Source organism: Rhinoderma darwinii, chromosome 12, assembly GCF_050947455.1.
Source record: "Rhinoderma darwinii isolate aRhiDar2 chromosome 12, aRhiDar2.hap1, whole genome shotgun sequence".
In the NCBI taxonomy this organism is placed as follows: domain Eukaryota; kingdom Metazoa; phylum Chordata; class Amphibia; order Anura; family Rhinodermatidae; genus Rhinoderma; species Rhinoderma darwinii.
Window position 1 is genome coordinate 9164822 of NC_134698.1, and position 27806 is coordinate 9192627.

The 27806-nt window shown below is 43.1% G+C and overlaps 2 protein-coding genes across 2 annotated transcripts in view; one reads left to right on the forward strand and one right to left on the reverse strand.

Annotated features, from left to right (window-relative positions):
* The window catches only part of LOC142664336 (phospholipase A2 inhibitor and Ly6/PLAUR domain-containing protein-like), an 11392-nt gene extending 6003 nt beyond the window's left edge, over positions 1 to 5389 (forward strand). The window contains exons 3-5 of the mRNA XM_075843378.1: positions 2434 to 2574; positions 3010 to 3135; positions 4351 to 5389. Coding sequence (XP_075699493.1) covers positions 2434 to 2574; positions 3010 to 3135; positions 4351 to 4550 — 467 coding nt within the window. The 3' untranslated portion in view covers positions 4551 to 5389. The remainder of the gene's footprint in view (positions 1 to 2433; positions 2575 to 3009; positions 3136 to 4350) is intronic.
* Positions 5390 to 6286: 897 nt separating this feature from the next.
* Positions 6287 to 27385, reverse strand: ANXA9 (annexin A9). The gene is made up of 13 exons (XM_075843280.1): positions 27259 to 27385; positions 23814 to 23879; positions 20417 to 20513; positions 18552 to 18643; positions 14684 to 14797; positions 13249 to 13339; positions 12513 to 12592; positions 12375 to 12434; positions 10572 to 10662; positions 10244 to 10339; positions 7810 to 7868; positions 7201 to 7323; positions 6287 to 6502 (listed from the first exon to the last, which is right to left on the reverse strand). The coding sequence occupies exons 2-13, from the start codon at positions 23859 to 23861 to the stop codon at positions 6440 to 6442; spliced, it is 1014 nt and encodes a 337-aa protein (XP_075699395.1). The 5' UTR covers positions 23862 to 23879; positions 27259 to 27385; the 3' UTR covers positions 6287 to 6439.
* Positions 27386 to 27806: the final 421 nt, after the last annotated feature.

A 27806-nucleotide genomic window follows, 5' to 3' on the forward strand; every position in this document is an offset into this window, starting at 1 on the left:
CGGTCGCAAGTGCCACTCTCTGCTCTGAATGACGGCTGTGTTGGCCAATCAGGAGACAGCTAGAGCCATCACTCAGATCAGAGGGGCGGGGCTGGCAGTGTGCAGTGCAGGCCCGCCTTCGTGGCACCGGGGGAATTAAAAATCGTATTATCTGTCATGCAACTTGCAAAATCTATCGTGACACTGCCCTCGCCCTCCCCTATATTGTTCTGTCGGCAGTTTTGAGGCCTCCAAACTGCTGACAGTTTCCCTTTAACGGACAGTGAATGCTTTAAAAGAAGGAGCTACAAATTATAACCTCTCTCCATCTGCCACACAAAATATATGACCCAAGTCTCCTCCCCATATGCATAGAATATTACACTTTACAATCGTTCTTCCTACACTTTTTCCCTCTCATCTCTTACTTATTTTCTTCTTGAAGACTAGTTGTGGAACCTTCTCATGCTTTTTGTATCATGGAAAGGCAGTTTATGGTAAAGAACTTAAAGGGAATGTGTCAAGAATTTAAAAAAAAAAATCCTGTGACCACAACGGCGTGTATTCAAAAGGTGGTCACCCAGACAGGAAGTGAGGCTGTTTCTAGGCAACCTGAACTAAAACACCCCGCAGAATACAGTATATGGGGCTACAAGAAGAGTAAAAAATATGGATTCTGCAAAGTTCTATAATACTAATTCAATTATGAGTGTGTAGATACTGCAGTGGAGTTGGGCTTTAATGTTTTCTAGCGGGAGCGCTCATGGTTTCCTGCAGTAATGATTATAGATTTGGGTTAGTGAAGAGTCGTGTATATTATTTTTGGGGAAAATATGTCCAGCAAACATAGTTTGAAAGAGCGCGAAGATCTTTAATGTCTGACATCCCGAACGGGGCTGTCAACTTTTTCGTCTGGATCCTCAGTGGCGTGATCTCACGTACTCCCAACACAGCGGGTGACTATCCTGAAATACATTATAGTTAAAATGTAACCTATCCAGATAATACTCAGGTACACTTAGATAACACCGTATGTGGATGATGGATCTATTGACCTATAGACTCTGCAGGTCCAGAGGAAAAAATATGTGCCCTTTAACCCTTTCACTGACAAAAAAAGGCCTCTGTCATAGCAATCACAGGTCATTATCTAGGTGACAGGTCTGGTTTTGCCTAGTAAAGGGTTAATCCCCTAAAATCAGAAAAGTCATAGTTGTGTTTTATACTTTTCTAATTTAAGAATTATTTTTTCGGGCTTGCTTTTTTTTCCCCCTATGTCTCCATATCACCAGCAGAGTGCCTCCCCAAAACTGTGCCAGTAGAGTGCCCCCCGATTAACAGGAACATCAGACTGAAAAAATAAAAGTGCCAACATAGTGCCGCAAATAAACAGTGTCAGCTGAGTGCCCCCTCATAAACAAAACTAGCGGAGTGCCCCCCTCATAAACATAACTAGCGGAGTTCCCCCTCATAAACATAACTAGCGGAGTTCCCCCTTATAAATATAACTAGCGGAGTTCCCCCTTATAAATATAACTAGCGGAGTGCCTCCTTATAAACATAACTAGCAGAGTGCCCCCTTATAAATATAACTAGCAGAGTGCCCCCTTATAAATATAAATAGCGGAGTGCCCCCTTATAAATATAAATAGCGGAGTGCCCCCTTATAAATATAACTAGCAGAGTGCCCCCTTATAAATATAACTAGCAGAGTGCCCCCTTATAAATATAACTAGCAGAGTGCCCCCTTATAAATATAACTAGCAGAGTGCCCCCTTATAAATATAACTAGCAGAGTGCCCCCACATAAACATAACTAGAAGGGTATTTTCACACAGCGCGGATACGCTGTGTAAAACCGCACTAAATTGTGGTGTCGTTTTTCGGCCGGAATATCTACTGCAGAGAACTGCATTAAAAAGAACAAATTTAAAAAATGGATACTTACCATGGCGACGCAACCATCCGACGTCCTGACATTCTGCTGCCCCGGGATGACGTTTTATCCCATGTGACCACTTCATCCTGTGATTGGTTGTCAATTTCTGAGCATTTTTTTCCGTTCATCATTTACGCAGCGTGTGGAGGAGATTTGTTCAAATCCCACCCACTCTGCTGCTACTGTATTATGCTGCGGATTTTCCCCGACAAAATCCTTTGTGGAAAATCTGCAGCATTTAAGCTACGTGTGAACTTACCCAAAGAGTGCTTTACCTCCACAGCCATTGTATGAAATGATAACATTCTGGCTTCCTGCAGCCTCCACAAGGGGGAGCTCACTGCGTACATTATTATACAGATCCCGCCAGACTCTCGAAGCCTAAAAAGATTGATAACAGAGAACAATGGATAGCTTTGGAAACCAGGTTTAAAATAGTTTTGTGTAGGTCTGGCCTAAGATTACCTGCATTAGCATCTTTCATGATATATGTTCTTTTCCATACCTAAATATAGGAGATTACACTCTATTTGGCCGATCATGTGCACCCAGCGAGTCAACATGTGGCGTATCTGGCAGTATTACCTCAACAAGACGGGCTGTGCTGTCCACGACTTGCTGCAAAACTGATGGCTGTACGCCCGATCAGCTTAACTGTATGTATATCTTATTTTCTTTCACTATACAAAGGGCAAAGCCTCATGCCCACGCCAGAGCCGTATGTACGGAGCCTGTATGGCGGCATGCAGAGTCCCTACAGCTCGATACAATGGTGCTCCTTATATCTCCACATCCTTTGTGTAAACAGCTCCTATGCAAACCTATGTGTCTCCATGGTTACAGACTACAAACAATCCCTGTGTAGTCTGATCTTGAAGTCATGAGTTACTCCTATGCATTTGCCCCCACTTCTAGCTACGGAAGGTAATAGCCTTCAAACCACACCCCCCCTTCTGATTTATGGCTGTCATTTTTAACCTATTAACACTGAGGTGCCCTTTAAGAGGGCATCTTTACACAAATGTGGAGTATCACTTTAATTCTTAATAAAATGTGAATTAATTAAACAATCCATTCCCCTTTATTTTCAGTGCCATCCACCAACCCATGGCAGAATGGCGTGACCTGCCATACGTGCGCTCCACCATCTCAAGACAACTGTAATATTGACTGCACAGGAGAGGAGAAAAACTGCGCTAGCGTGGACCTAACAACGTGTACGTAAAATACAAAAAGGATAAAAACAATAGTCAGGGTCCATGTTCATGTAAAACACACTGAGTAGTGAAAGCTCATCATGGTGAACCTTCATTTTACTTTATGCCCCCAATTCTCTAATATATTCCGATTATCCAAATGACTCCCGTTACAAGTGGGTACAACGTTTCCCATATATCCTCTTTACCTTTTGTTTGATGTTTTAACTTATTTTGCAAACAGAGTAGTTGCAAATCTCCTGTTGCTATGTGGAAACCATCAACAAGCAGTTTAGCTGCTGTTTATTGATCTTACCATGGACTTTATTATATTCTTCGTATGACCTTTGTGAATAGGCAATTCAGCTCGGATCATTAACACATGAATAGTCATGCAGTCCCAGGCCTCATTGAGACGGGCGCATTTTAGTGCCCGTATTACGGCCGCAAGTCACGGCCCTACTGCGGGTGTAATGACTTGAACTAGCAGCATTACAAATTCCTTTGATGCTGTTGGGTCATTAGACCGGTGTTCAGGAATTGCGCCATTAATGCAGATGCTAAAATGCGGCGGCATTACGGTCGCCTGAATGAGGCCTTACTGACATGTGAATGTTAAGGAGTCGAACTGCAGAGGTATTAAGATCCATATCCTATTCACAGACAGATACCACTCCGCACTCATAGACCATAGGGACATAATAATAATAGCAGATCCATCAACAGCATATTGGTTATGGTTTCCATGAAACAGAGCAGCAGATTTAGAAGAATAGAAAATCAGTACAAACAACAAAATATGTAAATGAACTTTATTAGAACAAAAATAGATTTTTCATTAGCGGACAATATCGTCTATGAGAGAACACGGTGATTGGTTCTTGGTTATTAAGTTCCTTTCCGTGTGAGAATTCACAAGTAGCAGGAGAATTCCGACTTTATAACCTCTGCCCTGCCAGAGAACATTTGTCACCTGAGACAGTCCAAAAGTCAACAGCGCGTACGTGCATGTACCTGTGAATGTGGCGTGGGAAGATCTGCAAGATACCAAACCTTACACTGCTCACAATAAGAAACACCGTGGCGTAACTACCGCTGTAACAGCCATAGCGGTGGCCACGGAGTCCGCGGCATGACTATACCCTGTGCCCGGAGGACGCAGATACTACTGTACACTATGGCAGAGCAGGGAGGTATAAAAAGTTATTTACACGTAAAGTTTTATTTTTTTTCCAGCGGGTCCAGGACTTGGAACTAAACTCCGAGGCTGCGCAACTGATTCAGTCTGCAAATTTGGAAATCATACATTTAACATTGACGGAGTGGTCATCAATTTGGGCATTGTTTGCAGTAGCGCCGCCGCTGTTATTCTACAGTACTGCACCCTCTTTCTGACTTTGGGATTTGCCGTGTTCCCGACAAAACTTTTTTTCTAAGAAGAACTTCCAAAGTCGCGTGGACTCTTTTACACATAATGAGATAAAAATTGCCCAAAACTTCTTCTGGGTGTGAGGACTGATGAAAGGCACCCACTAACATTTATTTTTTTGGGTAACTTGTAGGTTGACCTGGTGGTCAATGGTCATTATATTTACTCCATATAGTTATATCATCATGGGTTTACCCATTCAAATCTTGCATGGACCTCTCTGGACAATGGCGCCAGTTCGGCATACTATGGAAATATAACGTTGTATACGTTGGATGGAACTTTTGCATTATACCGAGTTGTATTTTTTTTTTCCTCATTTTTCGCCTACTGCCCCTTTTAAACCTTATTCCTGCAAATAAATCTAATAAAGATTTATTAGAAAAAATATATATATATCATTTATATTATCTAGCTCCGCCCCTCATGGGGTCACAGAGCTCCAAATTCCCTGCAGAACTACAGACACATAATACAATTCTGTTTGCCTACAGCCACCACTAGAGGGAGCTCATTACATGTCCATTGAACTTAATACTAGCTGTATAAATACCTATGCAGCAGGCTCCCCCTAGTGGTCGCTGGGTGATTGCCTGTGTAGTGCGTGAGGAGGAAGTTCACCATTAGAAGTGACTGGTGGTGGAGGAGTCTCACATGTGCTGGGAGGCCGGGCTGATGTCCTGTACATGCTGGCAGCGGCTGGCAGTCACACAGGTGCAGGCATATCACAAGACAGTCTCCTGAAGCCCCAGCCTGTGCAGAGCGCTGTAAGAAGAGGAGGGAAGATAGCTGCTGCTGTAGTGAGTGCGACAGGAAGGTGAAGTTGGATTTGGAGGCTATAATGTGTGTGGGGGTGGTGGGGTGTCAGTGTATAAAGGTTTGAGACTGTGGGAGGGAGAAGGGTCTGATACCTGTGGTAATTCAGTGTATGGGGGGGCTGATACTGGGTGGTCAGTGTATGATGGATGATACTGGGGGTCAGTGTATGATGAATGATACTGGGGGATCAGTGCATGATGGATGATACTGGGGGGTTCAATGTATGATGGATGATACTGGGGGGTCAGTGTATAATGGGATGATACTGGGAGGTCAGTGTATGATGGGATAATACTGGGGCATCAGTGTATGATAGCTGATACTGGAGGGGTCAGTGTATGATGGGATGATACTGGGGGGTCAGTGTATGATGGGTGGATATTAGGGGTTCAGTATAAGATGGGATAGTACTGGGGGTTAGTATATGATGGGATGATACTAGGGGAGTCAGTGTATGATGGGATGATACTAGGGGAGTCAGTGTATGATGGGATGATACTAGGGGAGTCAGTGTATGATGGGATGATACTAGGGGGTCAGTGTATGATGGGCTGATATTAGGGGTTCAGTATATGATGGGATGATACTGGGGGTTAGTATATGATGGGATGATACTGGGGGGTCAGTATATGATGGGATGATACTAGGGAAGTCAGTGTATGATGGGCTGTTGATATGCCATAAATGTCTTATAGGTGAAGGTCCTTCTAGTAAAATCACGGTGCCGTATTGTCCAGTAGAAGCCGGATAATGGTGGCCTGCACATACAAGGTGTAGGGGAGATCGGGCAGTGTATGTGCTTAGATCTATTAATTTCAGTCTATGGGGAGATAAGGACACAGTCGAGCAGAACCCCAATTTATGAACTCCAGTGGGAACACTTACCAATCCCACAATAACTGAGAATAACAGGGAAGCACAAGGTTTAGGAAAGACATTTTTAATGAGACCATCGTTATATAAGGGCACAATGGTGGGTCACAGTTCAATCTGCGGTGGCAGAAAAACATGGCGGACACATTTACTGCTGACGTTCCACATAGTCCTGATGTTCATGAAATGCTGTGAAATCTATACTTATATATCTTCCGCCCTGCACAGCAGAAGCAACGCGGAGCGGTAATTTCCCTTGTTATCACTCTGGAAAATAAATATAAGATCCCAGAATAATTTTATTATACTTATTGTATCACTACAGAGCATATAGACAATTTAGAGGGAATATATACTTTGATGTAAAAATGTTAATTTCATAAAATATATTTTTATGAAGCTTTTCTTTCTGGTCAAAATGATGTAACTGCCAATTTAAGGAGATCTAACCCTAACCCAATCCTGCAACATAAAATTTCTCACCTGCAATACCACTTTTCACCACTGTGGTTGGCAGTTACTTAGTTCTATAGACAACAGTGCAACAGCGCCCCCTCCTGCTCAGAATTTTATAAAATAATATTGGAAAATGATAGGCTCGTGTCTGTTGTGGAAGTGGGCATGAATTATACCATTGTTACTCTGTAACAAACCCCCAGCTGTGTAAACAGGTGTAAGTCAGTATGGGTTTTCAGCCACTGGATGTAAACAACTAATATTCCAATCCATTGACCGCAAGCAGTGATCTTGAAAATGGGATGAAATTGAAACCGCAAATGGAAACATTATTATGTACATCTAAAGGCTTAAAACCTCATACATAACTAATACTTATCACAGCTGAGGGTTTGCTACAATTGGTCCTACCAGCCTACTGCACACACAGCCACTGATGTTTTGACCAGTGCCAAAAAAAAATGGACTTTCCCTTTAAGATTATTTTTTCTGGACACAATATACATTACCTGAATTGTTGAATAGAGGGATTTTCCATATTTTCTTCTATATTCCGCCCGAATGCTCAATAAATCAACCTCACTCCGGGAAATAAGGATACGAATAAGAGTACTGTCATCAGTCCCCATGCCCTGAGGGAAGAGATCAGGAACATTATCTAGAAATAGTCCCTGTTGGTGAGTCCTAGGCAGCACATAAATGAGCTTGGCAGCTGCCTAGCAACAGGCTCAGCTTCCATAGGTGACTACTCCGGATCTCCATGTTCTTGTGCAGACAGCGTGGTCACCTAAGCTTTCAGCCAACCAGGCAACTCCTTAGAATGACGTTACCTCTGTGATCAGCTGTTATCGCCAGTGGTTGAGAGAGTCCGCTCCAGTAGAAGTGTAGTATTACATGATGCCCATTCTAATAAGTCCAACCTGCCGGGAGCCGCTCTTTCTATTGCCCCTCTGTTCTGGCTCATAGGGGGTCCTGTGTTGGGGTCTTGTCAATTTTGTCCATATGGACAGGGGTTGTGTAGATGAGGTCAGAAGAGGAGGGCAATGATGCATGAGCCCCCAAAATAAGAATGGGACATGTACGATAATTGAAAAAGAATAATAAAGAAGAGTCTTTACCTTCATGGAATTGTACAGTCTGTCCGCAAAGTAGAGTGGAGTGTCCTTGACCACGGCCACTAGGAGGAGAAGATGATATTTAATGGTGTTGTAAGCTCTTTACAATCCCTTTTTGTTAGAGGGTCCCCCCAAAAATAAGCTGGTCACATGTTCTTTTCTGAGATCCCCAGCGATCAGCTGTAATCTGTGGCTGAACCTGGCAACAAGTCTTCAATTCCCCTGCAGCGCCACCACAGGAGAAAAGAAGCATTACATGATGCCCATTGAAATTACAGATAGACACTCTTTGTAGCCCCTCTTTATTTGATGGAGGCTACAACGAATTTCTGAGGAAAGCTGATCAATAACAAAGTGCCACAATGCTCAGCCGAGCGCTTCTGCTGCTTCGTTTTAGCAATCGGTCGGGGTCTCAGTGCTTGGACACCCACCGATCAAAACTTCTGACATGTCACTATGACATTTTTTCTTTTCAAAGTTTAGTTATTCTTTAATCGTTGCATAATTAAAAGTTCTGAAACGGTGTCAAATATTATTTATTTCAATTCCACACCACTTTCAATATCTCTGCTTGCTATCAGTAAATGGAAACAAGATAAAGACCAACTATTGTTCCCATCCATTGACAGCAAGCAGTGATCTTGAAAATTGGATGAAATTGAAACAGTAAATGGAAACATTCTTGTTAACATCCAGAGGCTTAAAACGCATACATAACTAATACCTATCACTGCTGAGGTTTTGCTACAATTGTATCCAGTCTATACAATCCTCTATAAACCTTGACTCATATGTCTTATATATTTTACCTGCACTGATACATTGTAATGAGAATGGGAACACAATCTGTAAAATAAAAAAAATAGGACATGTCCTATTTTTTATGGAAGGTTTCTATGGCCCGGACACCTTCCCGTAAATATACGGGATGGTGTCCGTCGGCAATAGAAATTAATCGAACCATAATTACGGACGAAATCTACGGTCGTGTGCATGGGGCCTAAACGACCAGCCCTGTTTGGGCCTTAAAGGAGTATTCCCAATATAGACAATTATCACCTATCCAGAGAACTGACAGAGAAATCTCCCTCTGTTAACTTAGATCTAAGGGGTTAAAGGGGTATTCCGGTTACAACAAGTTACCTGCTATCCATAGGGTAAGGGGTAACTTGCTGATCACTTGGTGTCCGACAGTTCGGATCCCCACCGTTCTCAAGAATGGGGACCCCGAACCTCTCGTTTAAACCGAGCGGCAGGTAGCTCACGCGCATTCATTCAATATGGGAGCGCCGGAGATAGCCGAGTGCAGTGTTCGGCTTTTTCCGGCGCTGCCATAGAGAATGAATGCAGCGGCAGTGCGCGTGAGCTACCTGCCGCTCGGTTTAAACGAGGGGTTTGGGGTCCCTTTTCTCGTAGGACACCCACCGATCAGCAAGTTACCCCTACCTGATAGGGGGTAAATTGTTGTAACCAGAATACCCATTTAAATTGCCGGTATTGGAATAATGTCCAATCCCGGAGGTGGCGGCAGCAGCCCGACTGTGTAATACAGCAACGCTCCCGCCGCAATCTCGTGGGTACTCTGGGCAGTAACCGCAAAATCATAAGGACTGATAAATATGTAACAATAATGTTTCCATTCACTAATAGCAAGCAGAGATCTTGAAAATGGGACAAATTAAAATACAATGTTTATTTGAAAGTTGCTGAACTATTACGCGATGATAGACCTTTATTTACATAAAACCCCTTTAGGCCCCATGCACACGACCGTAGAATTAATCCGTAATTACGGACCCATTCATTTCTATTGCCCACGGATCCCTTCCCGTATATTTGCGGGAAGGTGTCCGTGCCGTAGAAAGTCTCCGCAAAAGATAGGACTATTTTTTGCTTTTTACGGACCGTGCTCCCACACTTTATATGGGAGCATGGCCTGCAAATGCGGGTGGCTGTTCGCGGCCGGATGTGCCCGTAATCACGGACCGTGATTACAGGCACGGTCGTGTGCATGGGGTAACTAAACTTTTAAAAAACTTTTGACATGTCAGAAGTTTTGATTGGTGGGGGTCAGAGCACTGAGACCTCCACTGATCGCTAAAACTAAGCGGCAGAAGAGCTCGGGTGAGCGCTGTGCCGCTTCGTTTCTAATTGACTTTTCTCGATAGCCGAGCGAGCGGTGAACGGGCTTTCTATTGAGCCCGTACACCGCTCCGAGGAAAGCCGATCAAAAACGAAGCGGCACAGAGCTCACCCTAACGCTTCTATTGCTTAGTTTTAGCGATCGGTGGGGGTCTCAGTGCTCGAACTCCCACCTATCCAAACTTCTGAAGTGTCACTATGATATGTCAAAAGTTTTTTAAAAGTTTGGTTGCCCTTTAAGTTTATAACTTTTATATAATCGTATCCAGCTTCATGTGATAATCCGGGGACTTACCTTTTGTCAAAAGTCCTTTCTGGAAGTCGCCTTTAAAATTGTTCTTGATCCTTTCCTCTATATCCAATGAGGTTGATTTCTTGAAATGGTCAAAAACTAGAATCAGATACGAGGGAAGCGAAGAAAGTCATCAATAATTCATATCATCAAGACTTCTACCCTCAGTTCTAATAGAGACACCATGACATTTATGTGGGTGCCACCTAGCACCTCGGGGAATATTGGGACCCTTGTTGAGTCCAGATGGGGGTCCGGAGAGAAGGTCCCACGCTGATCTTTATTCCCAATACAATAAGGACATTTCTAAGCACAGACGAAGGGGAATTACCTCTCCTAAGGTGTCCATGGCTCCGTTCCGTCAAAATTGTGATCCACTGAGCTCCATTCGCTGTATTCTTAGGTCCCAGATCACTCAGAATCTGTCATTCCAAATGCAGAAATTACAGGTTGCTCCAAATTATCCCGTAAAAATAGGTCATGATGGCCCTTACTTTTTGGGAAACGTTGCGTTTTTTAGCGCGTAGACATACACTGATCCACTATAATAACATAACAATAATCAAAGGGGGAATTTCCCTTCAACCCCTTCCCGCCGCAGCCATTTTTTGATTTTTTTTCCTCCCCACCTTCGAAAAGCCATAACTTTTTTTTTTTCCGTCGCTATTGCCATATGAGGGATGGATTTTTGCAGGACGAGCTGTAGTTTTTCCCGGCACCATTTATTGTACCATATCATGTACTAGGAAACTGGAAAAAAAAAATTTGTATGGTGGAATGGGAAAAAACATCAATTCCTCCATTGTTTTTTAGATTTAGGGTGTTCATCGTGCGGTAAAAACGGCATGTTACCTTTATTCTACGGGTTGATGAGATTACAGCGATGACAAATGTATATAGTTTGTTTTATGTTATTCTACTATTACAAAGAAAAAACTATTTAAAAATTGTAATTTGTGTCGCCATATTCTGAGAGCCAGAACTTTTTATTTTTCCATCCATTGAGGTGTATAAGGGTTAATTTTTGCGGGACGAGCTGTAGTTTCTATTGGTACCATTTTGGGGTACATTAGACTTTTTGATCGCTTTTTATTCCATTTTTTTGTGGGAGAGGGTGTGACCAAAAAAACAGCAATTCTGGCATTTTCATTTTATATATTTTTTTTTACTGCATTCACCTGCGGGTTAAAGTGTAGCTAAACGTTTGACAAACTTCTGACATGTCAGAAGTTTGGACTGGTTGGGGTCCGAACACTGAGACCCCGACCAATCGCTAGAACGAAGCAGCTGGAGTCCTCGTGTGAGCGATCAGCCGCTTCGTGTCAGTTCGGCTTTTTCCGGAAATAAACGTATCGGTGTACGGACCCAATAGAAAGTCTATGAGCCCGTACTCCGATACATCGGCTTTCCGGAAAAAAGCTGAACAGACACGAAGCGGCTGATCGCTCACACGAGGACTCCAGCTGCTTCGTTCTAGCGATTGGTGGGGGTCTCAGTGCTCGGACCCCCACCAATCCAAACTTCTGACATGTCACTATGACATGTCAGAAGTTTGTCAAACGTTTAGCTACACTACACTACCAGTTATCTTTATTATTTATTTTACAATGCTTTAGGCGAAAAATGTACAAAAAAAACCCCTTTAACTTTTTTTACTAGTCCCTTAGGGGACTTGAATCAGCGATCGCTGGATCAATTGCATGATGTACTCTATATATCGTGATTTTCACAGGCACCTAATAAGCCCTGGACTTAATAGGAGTACAAAAATGGCAGACCTGGGTGACTTCATTAGGCCTCCAAGTATGCATGACAACCGCAATCAAGTGGAAAGGGGGGACAATGGACCGTCCCCCTCTTTCTAACGGCTCAGATGCCGCGGTCGCTATTGACTTCATCTAAGGGGTTAAAGAGCGGGATTCTGCTCGTTGCACTGAAGTGTTGGCTGTTTCATACATCCGACTCCCGCTTAGTATGGAGCAGGCTCAGCCCGTTCTTCCATACTTCCCCTTGCCGGCTATGACATAAGTGTATGTCAAATGTCGGCAAGGGGTTAAAAATCTATGACTATGTACAGCTGTACCAGCTTCTATCAGTAGATGGAGCCTTGCAACCGCATAAAACCGCATACAACCTTCGAGTCCTGCTCAATGAGGCCGTAGTCAATTATCCCAGAGTCACTTTCTCTCTTGCCCTGGAATTACAGATATATTATTAGTGTTATCCTGACAAACTATGAAGAAGTGAAGAAATGTCCTGTTTACAAGGTCACCTTGGCCAGTGCTAGGAGTAGTCCGGTGTACGGTTCACTGGTTTCCGATGTAATGTTCTTCTCCAGCTCCACTTTATATTCTATGTTGGAGGCAAAATGAGAGTTTTTGGACCTCATTGGTCATCGTCAGTGACTACAACAAGGCAGGTATAGATCCAATAGAGATCAATGCACGTAGGTCCTCCTCCAAACCATGCGTTCAGAGGCGTCAGTGGAAAGTAACCACCTTCCCCTCTCGGCCGCTGTCCCTGGGATCTGTTATGTCTATATTCCAGTACATTAGCCTGTGTACTGATAGTAAACAGGCAGTTTTTAGGGCATACCTAAGTATGTCCTATCAACAGGAAATATGGTCAGACAGCCCCGGGGTCCTTCAATGGACCCTGGGCTGTCTGTCCATATAAGGTATGTCCCTTGATCGTGTCACAGGAATCTCCTGTGAGGCGATCAAAGGGGGTCCCCTCTTTTCATTTCCCCTTTGAATGTCGCGATCAGCTTTGATCGCGTCAATCAAGGGGTTTTAATAGTAGAGATCACAGGTTTCTCTGATCTCGGCAGTTAGAGCTAGGCTGTGGCCGTTGCCCCGCTCATGATCGCACAGGCACACTTGCGATTAGCACGACGTGTATGCTCGTCATGGTGCGGCCGCGTCCTTCCGTCTGCATCGTCAACCGGTTAGGTGCATCTTCGAGTCTCTCATAGTTTACAGGGGTCTAAACTGATATTCTCCTCTTACCTTGCCTGTAACATGTCTGAATTTCTCTGAGCTCGTCATTAGATCTGGTAGACAATATTTCCGTCAATGCTCCTTCATCGGTACCTAAACCCTGCATTAAAAAACACAAATATTAATGACGGAAATTCTTCTAGTCTTGTCTTAGCTGATCTTTGGTGTTGGTGCATTTGGTTTAAGTATTGATAAAACTATCCTGAGATCCTCGTTGCTTATACCATAGAAACCGCTAATTAATCCGTGGAGGCGAAATAACGATCGTTTATGATTATTGTTATGTTATGTCGCTATGTTGGGAAGAGGTATCTTAGTCACTGAAAGAAGAAGTCATTCGATATCAAGAAGAAGAGATTCCTTCCTGAAGACAATGGTCCTGTTACAGGACCGAATTTGGGCTGTAAAAACGAGCGCTGATCGACAGGTCGGCGATCGTTTTCTCCTTACACAAGGAGCAATGATTGGTTATGTATAGGGACGAGTGATCATTACTATGATCGTTCGTCCCCATACATTTCCATCATGTCGGCATCGCATCTCCCTGAGATGTGCTGCCGACTAGCAACCTTTTTCATTGGCCGCATAAATAAACAGATCAGCTGATGAAAGAGCATTTACTCGATCATCAACTGATTATTGCCCTGTTAACACAGGGCAATGATCTGGAACGACTATTCATATGAACGCTCGTTTGCCCGATCATTGACCCGTGTAAAATGGCCTAAACAGGAGTTGGATGTTTTTTAGCTTTTGCGGATGTTACACATGTATGTGTATAACCTCAGTGGATAAGAACAAATGGAACTAGCATTTTCCACCTACGATCTCACCAGAGAAGAACAAAATAGTTCGAGGAACATGTCAAAAGATTATTTTGATAAAAATAAGCTGTGGCATCGGTGATCTTCTCAACTATACTTCTGTAGGTCCTTTAAGGGATTGTCTGGTTTGACAATCAGCTGATCACAATGCATCGTCCTGCTGAGACCCCTAGCGATCATTTGTAATCTATGGGGAAAGCTGGCAGTAAAGGTTACATTTTCCTGCAGCACCACCACAGGGGAAATTAAGCATTACACCACATCCATTCGTATCAATGGGTTGTCTGTGTAATGCAGGACAGGTCGACGTTCTTCGTAACTGCTCTTTACTCTGACCAAAAAATGACGATCCTGAACAGGGGACCCCCCTCTATTAACTCAGAATTACCCAAGAGAGTTTATGGAAATGAATTGGACAATCCCGCAATTCTGTAAAAAAATTTATATACAAATTTTACTATACTACGTGAGGAGTTGGCAGCATCATGACAACCGCTGTGGCCTGACCAAGACCCAAGTAAACCATAAAGAAAGGTTTTTTTGTGCTAAAATTAAGCTGTTCCTCATTTTCATAAGTCATTGTAAGCCAAAATGTATTTATAACTACTTGATCTTCTCACCTTCATTGCCGATTTTAACTCTTGGGCATCAAATGCAGCTGGAGTCTTCAACAACCCAACAATGACCTTCTCGAGGTCTCCTGAAACAGCTTTCTTGATGTCCACCACCAAGTCCTACAAGGAAGAATATGTGTATATGTACAGCAAATATTTTCTGAAATCTTCCATTCATTTCTCCAACAATTAGATCAATAAATTATAAAAACATCTCGTCAATTCAACAAGAAATTTTTGATACGTATATATAATATTATAAACTCATTGTCCCATAAACGACAAAGTTCAGGCCAAACATTTTTTTTAACCACTGTGTAAAGGGTTCCCACTAATATACAGTAAGCAACTCTGATAATCCGGCATATTCAGGACTTTCGAGGTTATAGTCTATTGGATTTTTCTATAAAACTTACCAAATCTGGGCCAACACATAACAATATTAACACATCACTTCCTGCGGACAACCCAGCTGGTCCTGTCAGAACAAAGGACACCATGATGGTTCACAAGATGGACCCTATTATAAGTTTGTGGGGTCTGTCAAGCGCATCAGTATCCTTCGTAGGACGATCGGGCAATTCGTCATAGTTTGCGTTGTGTGATCAGAGCCTTACCTAGTTTACTTAGAAATTTATTTGTAGGTAGTATGTATAAAAAATGTTTTTAGTGACTGATGAAGGAGAATGGTATGTGTGGCAGCTCTTGGTTTTGGTATGATTCCTAGAAATAATCGAATTATTGTCATTGTGTGCAAATTTTTGACTTCTTAGATTCAAAAGCCATACATTTTTCTCATACTTGCAGTCGTGTGACCTTATGTATGTCATTGAGCACTTTCTTGTTTGACAAACTTTTTTACTATTACAGTACATTAGTATGTAGAGTACCCGTGGGTGGCTCCTAAAGCAAAAATAGCAAAATGTGACCAGTTCAGCCAGTTTACCATTCATCTTCCATGATAATCCTGTAGTTAGTGCCCTAGGCCTTGGTGTCTAGTGATTTAGCTGCCCATGCCATAGTTTCCGGCATCCTGTTGTCCAGTAGTTAGGTGTACTGGTCCTTGTTGTCCGTAGTTTAGTTGACTAGTCCCATTTCTAGCCAGATTCTAGTGTCTGCCCCTCCTTAGTGGCTACTGGTTTATGGACGCAGTCCATGATGTCCTGAGATTCAATGACCCAGCCCCTCATGTCCAGTGGCTTAGTGACCCAGTACCAGTCTCTGTTATATCGTTTTAAAATGTCCCAAACTCTGTTGTCCAGTGATTTAGTGATTCAGTCCCTGGTGTCCAGTGGTTTAGTGCTTCAGTCCCTGGTGTCCAGTGGTTTAGTGCTTCAATCCCTGGTGTCCAGTGGTTTAGCGTTTCAGTCCCTGGTGACCAGTGATTTAGTGCTTCAGTCCCTGGTGTCCAGTGGTTTAGTGCTTCAGTCTCGGTTGTCCAGAGGTTTAGCGTTTCAATCCCTGGTGTCCAGTGGTTTAGTGCTTCAGTCCCTCATGTCCAGTGGTTTAGTGCTTCAGTCCCTGGTGTCCAGTGGTTTAGTGCTACAGTCCTTGGTGTCCAGTGGTTTAGTGCTTCAGTCCCTGGTGTCCAGTGGTTTAGTGCTTCAGTCCCTTGTGTCTGGTTATTTAGTGCTACAGTCCCTGGTGTCCAGTGGTTTAGTGCTTCAGTCTCTGGTGTCCAGTGGTTTAGTGCTTCAGTCCCTGGTGTCCAGTACTTTAGTGCTTCAGTCCCTTGTGTCTGGTTATTTAATGCTACAGTCCCTGGTAACTAGTGGTTTAGTGCTTCAGTCCCTGGTGTCCAGTGGTTTAGTGCTTTAGTCCCTTGTGTCTGGTTATTTAGTGCTTCAGTCCCTTGTGTCTGGTTATTTAGTGCTACAGTCCCTGGTGTCCAGTGGTTTAGTGCTTCAGTCTCTGGTGTCCAGTGGTTTAGTGCTTCAGTCCCTGGTGTCCAGTACTTTAGTGCTTCAGTCCCTTGTGTCTGGTTATTTAATGCTACAGTCCCTGGTGACTAGTGGTTTAGTGCTTCAGTCCCTGGTGTCCACTGGTTTAGTGCTTCAGTCCCTCGTGTCCAGTGGTTTAGTGCTTTAGTCCCTTGTGTCTGGTTATTTAGTGCTTCAGTCCCTGGTGTCCAGTGGTTTAGTGCTCCAGTCCCCGATATCGTGATTTATCTTCCCAGTCCTTAGTATACATGGTTGGATTACAGTCCCCAGCTCTCTATCCGTACAGAGCCGGTCCAGAGGAATCCAAACCACTGAGTTCTTTGTACATGAAGATTTACTATATTACTCACTGTTAGGACAACTCAATGAAATAAATATAGAATTAATGTATATATGGTGAAGAGGTTTAATTATTGTTCAGACTAAAAGAAATCTGATCCGAGTGACTTTGATTGTTGCGGTTTGAGTCTCTGATCACCATGGATTTCCACACACAACGGTCTCTCGAGATTACAGACAATAGAATGCGGAGGAAAAACATCCATAAGAGCGGACAGACTGGTTCCACCGTGTAATGGAATAACCATTACAACAGAGGTTGGCAGAGGAGCATCTATGATCACACAGGACGTCGAGCCTTGATGGTGGATGGGAAACAGAAGAAGAACACACCGGGCTAAAGGAAAGCTGGGGAGTAGAAGATTGGAAAAATGCCACCTGGTCTGACCATTGTTGATTTCTGCTCCATCATGCAAATTGTTGGGTCAGACGTTGATGCCAACCACATGAATCGATGGTTCGTCTTGTTCAAACAACCACCGTCTACTCATCATCTAATTGACGACTTCCAACCAAATAGTAACCCGCATTACAAAGTACATCTCATCTCACGAACAAAAAGAAGACGACAGGCTACTCCAGCTTTCATTGACTCCAAGCCAATTTTTTCATGCTTGAGGTCATGTGATTATTTGGTGGTTTAATAGGTGTTGGGTATATGCCCAGGAACTCAGCATTTAGGAAAGAAAACGGACAAAATTTAACCCCCCCCCCCCCCCCCATACTCTGCAAACCCATTAGGTATTCTCACACACCATTCAACTTCTTTGATAATCCAGTGATTTTTTGCCAGGGTCCCTGGAGTTAAATGGTTAGTGCTGCAGATCCTGGTGATGGATTGGTTGTGCCCCAATTTCTGTTGTTAAATGGTTATTGCTCCGGTCCCTGGTGTTGAATGGTTAGTGCTCCAGTCCTTGATTTTGAATGGTTAGTGCTGCAGTCCCTGATGTTTAATGGTTAGTGCTCCAGTCCCTGATGTTTAATGGTTAGTGCTCCAGTCCCTGGTGTGTAATGGTTAGTGCTCCAGTCCCTGGTGTGTAATGGTTAGTGCTCCAGTCCCTGGTGTGTAATGATTAGTGCTCCAGTCCCTGGTGTGTAATGGTTAGTTCTCCAGTCCCTGGTGTGTAATGGTTAGTGCTCCAGTCCCTGGTGTGTAATGGTTAGTTCTCCAGTCCCTGGTGTGTAATGGTTAGTGCTCCAGTCCCTGGTGTGTAATGGTTAGTGCTCCAGTCCCTGGTGTGTAATGGTTAGTGCTCCAGTCGTTGATTTTGAATGGTTAGTACTCCAGTTCTTGGTTTTGAATGTTTAGCGCTCCAGTCCTTCGTGTTGAATAGTTAGTACTTCAGTCCCGCTTTACTGGGCTGTTTTACATTATTCCCATAGACTTTGAATGGAGCGGCAGCACACAGGCTTGACTGCCGCTCCATTCAATGTTCTCACTACGGTGAAAGAGGGAGGAGGAATAGGGATCGGAACCTCAAGATCGGTGGGGGTGTCCCAGCAATCTGAAAATGATCACCTATCCTGTGATCATTTATGATTTTGGGTAAAACCCCTTTAAATATAATATCCGTGGACAGTTCTCTGTGCTGTACCTTCTCATGTTCTGCCTTGTACAGTCGAGCCACCTCTTGTCTCTGATCGTTGCTGAGACCAGTCACCATGTCGATGATGGTTTGTACATTACCTGCAAACAAACATAATAGAAATAACGATGGTGTTACATATAGACAGGTGATAACGAAGTCGGGCACTGCAGCCGTCACCGCTTCAAAGCGCAATATGTCTGACACTTAGTGGTTACTGTGGCCATCACGGTTATAGGGGGCACTGTGACCGCCGCGGTTATAGGGGGCACTGTGACTGTTACTGTTATAGGGGCACTGTGACTGTTACTGTTATAGGGGGCACTGTTATAGGGAGCACTGTGACTATTACTGTTATAGGTGGCACTGTGACTGTTACTGTTATAGGTGGCACTGTGACTGTTACTGTTATAGGGGCACTGTTACTGTTATAGGGAGCACTGTGACTATTACTGTTATAGGTGGCACTGTGACTGTTACTGTTATAGGTGGCACTGTGACTATTACTGTTATAGGTGGCACTGTGACTGTTACTGTTATAGGTGGCACTGTGACTGTTACTGTTATAGGGGGCACTGTTATAGGGAGCACTGTGACTATTACTGTTATAGGTGGCACTGTGACTGTTACTGTTATAGGTGGCACTGTGACTATTACTGTTATAGGTGGCACTGTGACTGTTACTGTTATAGGTGGCACTGTGACTGTTACTGTTATAGGGGGCACTGTTATAGGGAGCACTGTGACTATTACTGTTATAGGTGGCACTGTGACTGTTACTGTTATAGGTGGCACTGTGACTATTACTGTTATAGGTGGCACTGTGACTGTTACTGTTATAGGTGGCACTGTGACTGTTACTGTTATAGGGGGCACTGTTATAGGGAGCACTGTGACTATTACTGTTATAGGTGGCACTGTGACTGTTACTGTTATAGGGGGCACTGTTATAGGGAGCACTGTGACTATTACTGTTATAGGTGGCACTGTGACTGTTATTGTTATAGGGGGCACTGTGGCTATTACTGTTATAGGGGGCACTGTGACTGTTACTGTTATAGGTGGCACTGTGACTGTTACTGTTATAGGGGGCACTGTTATAGGGAGCACTGTGACTATTACTGTTATAGGTGGCACTGTGACTGTTACTGTTATAGGGGCACTGTTACTGTTATAGGGAGCACTGTGACTATTACTGTTAGAGGTGGCACTGTTACTGTTACTGTTAGAGGTAGCACTGTGACTATTACTGTTATAGGTGGCACTGTGACTATTACTGTTATAGGGGGCACTGTTACTGTTACTGTTATAGGGAGCACTGTGACTATTACTGTTAGAGGTGGCACTGTGACTATTACTGTTATAGGGGGCACTGTTACTGTTACTGTTATAGGGGGCACTGTGACTATTACTGTTATAGGTGGCACTGTGACTGTTACTGTTATAGGGGGCACTGTGACTATTACTGCTATAGGGGCACTGTTACAGTTATAGGGGGCACTGTTACTGTTATAGGGGGCACTGTGACTATTACTGTTATAGGGGATACTGTGACTATTACACTTATAGGGGCACTGTTACTGTTATAGGGGCACTGTTACTGTTATAGGGGCACTGTTACTGTTATAGGGGGCACTGTGACTATTACTGTTATAGGGGGCACTGTGACTGTTACTGTTATAGGGGGCACTGTGACTATTACTGTTATGGGGGAACTGTGACTATTGCTGTTATAGGGGGCATTATGGCTATTACTGTTAATAGGGGGCATTATTAATAGGGGGCACTGTGACTGTTATTGTTATGGGGGCACTGCTACTGTTATGGGGGCACTTGATAAAAGTTTTAGTAACTGGGAGTAAAACACGTCATACCTTTGTTGACCAGTGCTTCATTAATCCGGTCCACATCACCTTCTGGCTCAAAATTCTTAAGAGGTCTGATGGTGCCCAGCGTTCCCCAAGAGGTAACCTAGGAAAAATGTCAGAGAGGTAACTCATTAGTTCTTTGGGGTACAGTACTGATATACACTAGGGGTCTGTTATAAGATTGTACATGGACAATAACTCCCATTCAATTTTAAAGGACAGGTCTGCTTTTCGTGCGTTTCACTTGTATAAGGGGTAATTTTTATGAGCGTCAGAGATTCGGGTCAGAAATGAGAATATACTTTTCCCTGCTCCTGCTATCTCCTGAATATGCATGCCATGCCCCATATTTCCTGTTCCAATGGATCCACGCATCGTCCCTATGACAAATCTGGAGCACAGAGCAAGCAGTGTTATCATGAGGAACAGAGGTTCTGGTCTGTAACTTGAAGCACTGATTACGCGTTTTACTTTAGATATAATGTCCCTTTAAATGTCCCTGCTCTGAGCCAGATCTGGAAATAAAGAACAATGGCTACCACATAATAAGGTATTGTAGAGAATGATGCAAACAATGCGGAGGAAATGCTCCACTCTCCGGGCAGCGCTCGTACAATGATGTGTGTGTTGATAAAACAGCGCACTAGTAGCCATGTGTACTCGGGATTATAAGGCCGCTATGTTTTCTGGCGCCATAAAAATAGTAGCAATCGTCACAGTGCATCTCACTGCTTTCTGCTGCTATGTGTTGGATAATACCATTTCTACGGCTATAAAAAAAAATATTCACAAAAACGGACACGGAAAGGCGTCAGCTGCTTAACGCGAAGCTCCGCCTGGGGACACTTTAAATAATATATTAGCGAATTATAAAAAGAGCGTAGAAGTGACAGCCGGAGCGTCCAACACGGATCAGAAAATATCCGCTATACAGTCCTCATACACCGTGTTCAGTACTGAAGAGTCCCAGGGAGGGGGTCCCGTAGCAAAAATCAAAATCCCCCCATGTCGAATCTTCATAAAAAAGTGCAGAACCAGGTTACCAACGACTAATATCTACTGGAAATGACAACATAATGCTGAAATAAATCAACGGGATCTTTTAAAGGGACCATGATATTTAGTGTTCCCTATTTTATGGCCTTTATACACTAAAGGCGGCCATATACCCCCAAGAGCTGACGCTCATACGACTGACAGCGATTCCTCACGACCTCGGTTTAAATGAGTGAAGTTAAAATCTGCCTAAAATATTTTAAAATTAGGCAAATCTGCAATAAGACTGCAATATATATCATTCTACATTCTTCACACAGATGAAGTAGATCCTCCTGGTCCCCCAGCTGCAGTCTGTTCTTGATTTACGTCAGAAGGTAAACTAAGGTTCCCGGCCAGTTCACCGACACACTTTTTGCTATCTAAAAATACAATTTAAGAAGGGGTTGTCCAGGATTAGAAAAATATGGCTGCTTTCCTCCAAAAACAGCGCCACACCTGGCCCATAGGTTGTGTGTGGAATTGCAACTCAACCACGTTTACTTCAATGGAGCTGAGCTGCATTACCAGACACAACCTATGGACAGGCGAGGTGCTGTTTTTGGAGCCATATTTTTCTAATCCTGTTGTATTTAAAGGGTTTGTCCCATCAGGACCATCCCTGTCCATATAACCTATTAGGGCATATAGACATCATAGTGGGGGCATATGAACATCATAGGGCATATGCGCATCATAGAGAGGGTCCCCACGCTTGCAACCCCCCACTATGTGTTGGAACAGAGAGCAGTTCCGGCGGACCCGACGTGTCCATACATTACATGGACAGACTTTCGTTTGAATGAAATGCGTGGCTAGCCACGGCTTCCCCCAGCAAAAATAGCGGTCGCCGGTAGTGAGAGGAACTGGACTTATTTTTTATAAGGGGCTACCTTCATGAGACAACCCCCTTTAATGAAAAATCCACAATCCAGTGCTGTGGCTTGACCTCCATCGTTTGGGACTGGAAGTACCGGTCCGCACCACCAGCTCTTCTACTAAATGATGAGTGGATCTCCATCACCCCCAAAGTGCAGCCTCTGTTGCTATTGTCGCATCCTATTCAGGGAGCTTTGGGAAGATAAAGACTGCAGTAGTGGGACCAAGAGGATCTGCTGTTTGCAAATAGGACATATACCCCAACACACAGGCTAAAAACATAAAGTGGTCTTCCCACCATAATGATTGGGATAGGTCATTAAATATTGGTAAGTGGTGGTCCTACTTGGGCCATTCGCTGGAGGAGAGCAGGCTACACAGGCGTGGTCTCTCCCTCCCCATGCTTTCCCTCAAGATCAAGATTAAGTCCTACAACTTTTGAGACTCAAACAAGTCAATGAAAGTGGAACACATCTGTTAGAAGAATGGAAGAGAAAAAGGAAGATGAATTGAATGAAATCCTTTTTTCGGAGAATCCTCGCAAGACATTTCCCCTTCTGGAGAACCTCTACCTCAACAACACTAGGAGGGGTGTCGAGCAAAGCAATTCATAATGCTCAACCGGTACCATGATCTGGTCGAGATTTGGTGACATTTTAGCCTGCCCTGATGCTGACCGTCCTTAAATCACTTTGCCATACCTTGGTCCCCAGATCTTGCCACTGCTGTCTACTGGAAATTCCCTGACGAAGACCCAAGGAACACCATGCAAACTGCTCTAGGCTAAAATCTAGTGCAACGTTCCTCAGATACTAGGCAGATATGGCCTGGAGTATATCCACCCAAGAAATATCCAATCAAAACCTCCAAACTACTTATGTATACAATATAATGTGCCACTTTCGAGTGCATACAGTTGTCATGAGAATCTGACACTCAATATGATTAACCAACCACTTGATGGACCCTCAAACCACTTGATGGACCCTTGATCATGATGGACCTGCTCCACCTGCTGTTACCATATACTAAAGGATATAAGATTGAAAAATGGCAAATGTCCATCCAATCCGACGACTTCTTCATCGTCAAAGTCTTATATTATGTAATACGGATTGCATTGCCCTACAACCTAATTCAATGCTGGACCATTTGTAGGACCATCAAGGTTTCCTATGGAAGAGGGAGCCATGGCAAAATCCAAAGAGAACCCCTCTTCTGGTGTATACCCTCAATTAACCACTCCAATACCACTCGACATGTAGAGTTTGGTAGGGTGGTGCACGAAGGCAGAAGGTGACCTGGTGCCAAAATCCATCTCCACCAAGAACCAGGATCAGAATTGGAAATTCGGTGGAGGCACCATTCAATACCAGGCCTTCTTACCTCCCATGACCCTTAGGAGGTGAAGAACATTGTCCCTATGGCAGGAACACCCCTAATGAAAGAGAATAACTCCATTCTACAACATTCACAGGATACGACTCACCTTATCCGTCAGGTGTAGAGAGCTTAAGAGTTCTTGAGTCAACGTCATTGCTCCTCAAGGTTCAATCTGAAATATATAGAATTTGTCGGTGAAGTTACGGTAGATTCCTGGTGGTTTCGGCTAGAAGTTTACAGCAGCCCTGGATCTGACTTTTATTGACAATGAATAACTGGTTTTGGCTGTTCTTAAGCAAGCACCGAGCCTGTCCCATTACAAGGAACGAGGGGAGTGGACAACCCTTTGCTCTCGAATGGAAAAATGTCAAAGAATGTGGAAGTAACTGAGCAGCTCGGTGGCATGTCGCGTCCAGGATGACACACATACCACCCCCCATGTTATAATTGTCAGAGACGTTATCACTTTCACTCCTTCCTGCTGAACTTCAATGCATCCTCTCAGTAGTAAAAACAAGCCAGCTGAAGTTTCGACTGTCCATCTGAATGCAAAAGGTGCTGGGGGACCACTGGGACCTGCTATAGCCAGGAAAAGGGGGGAGGGCCTGGAAAGAGACCCCGACAATATTTATCATTTTCCAACAGAAATCGTCTGGGAGTCTTGGAATTGTACTATGTGCAATTGCCTAGAGTTACTTCTTTTACAATCAGATGTAGGGGGCAGTAGTGGGCCAATAAAATTCCCCATGGCTTCCCCCGCAAATAGCGTCAGTGAAATCCAGCATTCTGAGTTCTATGATTGGACTGGTTAGGGGGGTGTTGGATTGTGACACCGCTATAAATAGCCGCTGATCTGTTATTGTTAGCCTCTTCTGTTCTGATGAATGGGCTGATTCATGACCAAATGTGTTGCAATAAGGAAGGCTCCACCAGCATCTTTGATTTACAAAAATCCATTCAAGAAATGTCACCTCTCCACATCACGTTTGTCTCCTACAATTCAGGTGGAGTACACTTTTGTACAGCCCATTCGCTACACTAAAAGTAATAAATAAAGCAAATGATAACAGATCTGTCAACAGCAGCTTGCTGATTGTTTCCGTGAAGGAGATCATTTTCTATACTGCTCAGAGATCGGGTTGCTGATTGGTTCTGTGTCGGAGATTTATTTCTATACTACTAAGAGATGCACAGAGATCAGCTTGCTATTTGTTTTTATATATGTTTTTTTCTATTCTGCACAGAAAGCAGCTTGCTGATTGTTTCAGTGTAGAAAATAATTTGCTAAACTGCTCAGAGATCAGCTTTCTGATTGTTTCTGTGTAGGAGATCATTTTCTATACTGCACAGAGATCAGCTTGCTGATTGTTTCTGTGTAGGAGATCATTTTCTATACTGCACAGAGATTAGTTTGCTGATTGTTTCTGTGTAGGAGATCATTTTCTATACTGCACAGAGATCAGCTTGCTGATTGTTTCTGTGTAGGAGATCATTTTCTATACTGCACAGAGATTAGTTTGCTGATTGTTTCTGTGTAGGAGATCATTTTCTATACTGCTCAGAGATCAGCTTGCTGATTGTTTCTGTGTAGGAGATCATTTTCTATACTGCACAGAGATTAGTTTGCTGATTGTTTCTGTGTAGGAGATCATTTTCTATACTGCTCAGAGATCAGCTTGCTGATTGTTTCTGTGTAGGAGATCATTTTCTATACTGCACAGAGATCAGCTTGCTGATTGTTTCTGTGTAGGAGATCATTTTCTATACTGCACAGAGATTAGTTTGCTGATTGTTTCTGTGTAGGAGATCATTTTCTATACTGCTCAGAGATCAGCTTGCTGATTGTTTCTGTGTAGGAGATCATTTTCTATACTGCTCAGAGATCAGCTTGCTGATTGTTTCCGTGAAGGAGATCATTTTCTATACTGCTCAGAGATCGGGTTGCTGATTGGTTCTGTGTCGGAGATTTATTTCTATACTACTAAGAGATGCACAGAGATCAGCTTGCTATTTGTTTTTATATATGTTTTTTTCTATTCTGCACAGAAAGCAGCTTGCTGATTGTTTCAGTGTAGAAAATAATTTGCTAAACTGCTCAGAGATCAGCTTTCTGATTGTTTCTGTGTAGGAGATCATTTTCTATACTGCACAGAGATCAGCTTGCTGATTGTTTCTGTGTAGGAGATCATTTTCTATACTGCACAGAGATTAGTTTGCTGATTGTTTCTGTGTAGGAGATCATTTTCTATACTGCACAGAGATCAGCTTGCTGATTGTTTCTGTGTAGGAGATCATTTTCTATACTGCACAGAGATTAGTTTGCTGATTGTTTCTGTGTAGGAGATCATTTTCTATACTGCTCAGAGATCAGCTTGCTGATTGTTTCTGTGTAGGAGATCATTTTCTATACTGCACAGAGATTAGTTTGCTGATTGTTTCTGTGTAGGAGATCATTTTCTATACTGCTCAGAGATCAGCTTGCTGATTGTTTCTGTGTAGGAGATCATTTTCTATACTGCACAGAGATTAGTTTGCTGATTGTTTCTGTGTAGGAGATCATTTTCTATACTGCTCAGAGATCAGCTTGCTGATTGTTTCTGTGTAGGAGATCATTTTCTATACTGCACAGAGATCAGCTTGCTGATTGTTTCTGTGTAGGAGATCATTTTCTATACTGCACAGAGATTAGTTTTCTGATTGTTTCTGTGTAGGAGATCATTTTCTATACTGCACAAAGATCAGCTTGCTGATTGTTTCTATGTAGGATATTATTTTCTTTACTGCTCAGAGGTCAACTTGCTATTTGCTTTCATATATGGTTTTCTATACTGCATAGAGAGCAGCTTGTGGATTGTTTGCATGTAATAACAAGTTTTTATTTGGCAAAGAGTGAAAATAAATGAAAATAGGAGATTATTTTCTTTACTGCTCAGATCAGCTTGCTGACTGTTTCCATGTGTTTTTCTATACTGCACAGGGAGCAGCTTGCTGATTGTTTCCATATAGTCTCACGTTTCTGTACTGCACAGTGAAAATTGTACAATAAATAAACATATAACAAAGGTAACAAAGTTATAGTCTAGATTAGACATTTGCTGGATAAATTGGAGCGTCACTTTAAAAATAAAAAAATAACAGGAATAAGCCCGAAATTTACCAGGCGCCATCTACCCAAGGAAGGGTTAATGTACATTATTTATTTATACGATGCTCCATACATTTTATTCCACTGTAACCTAGATCATTTTTTGATCGACTACTTCTGGACTACTGGTCTCAGCTGCTGCAGAAGCTCTTGAGGCCACCTATTATATTCTAGTACAATAGATTAAACTCTCTAGGAGTCTTTATCAATTCTAATTACATGAATGCAGGGTCAGTAGTGTGCTCGGAGATAAGGGAGGTGCACATAGGGGTGCGGTGTTCATTCCACAAAAATTCTTTAGGAATTGGTATCATAAAATGTTACGTAATCCTGAAACTTTAGGACGTGAGACGCGTTCACCTGCCGAGAACTGTATATATGAGAGAGGACAGTATATAGTACTTACATGGAGCCGTGCAGATGAATCGTATCTGGGTGGCGAGGCTGTCCTATTGTCTGGCACAAGGGCGGATTTGGGGAATCAGGTGACTGGCTGCCCTCGCTGTGTTGTTATCCACCATTTCCTGCTCATGAAGAATTCCCCCCCCCCCCCTCCCATCACAGACAGAATAGTTTCTATTCCTGTAATCTGCTTAGTGCTGTCCCTATTTTTCACACCTCGTCCTCCTGAGATGTTAACATTTCCCTTCATCATTCTTTATAGGGCAATTTTCTTTTTACACTGTACAGTAGTTTTAGTTTTATTTCTAAATAGGTCCAATACCCTGCAGCCACCACTAGGGGGAGTTTACAGAAGACGGATTTGTACAACTTCTAAAGAGCTCCTGGGTTCCCCCTAGTGGTGGTTGTAGAGAGCCAGGATTTTATCTATGGCTGTGTGAAGGGAGCTGGGACTCTGTAAAAAAGAAAAACAGAGCTCAAGCCCTCAAAAAAGATGTACATCAGGACCACCGAGGTGCCAAATTATGGGAAATTCCAGATAATTGGACGTTT

Coding starts and splice junctions, on each gene's coding strand:
- ANXA9 (XM_075843280.1), bottom strand. CDS start 23,861: ATGACGTTGACTCAAGAACTCTTAAGCTCTCTACACCTGACGGATAAG. Junction 10,340..10,571: donor CCATGGACACCTTAGGAGAG/GTAATTCCCCTT, acceptor ATCTGATTCTAG/TTTTTGACCATTTCAAGAAA. Junction 7,869..10,243: donor GAAAGGACTTTTGACAAAAG/GTAAGTCCCCGG, acceptor TTCTCCTCCTAG/TGGCCGTGGTCAAGGACACT.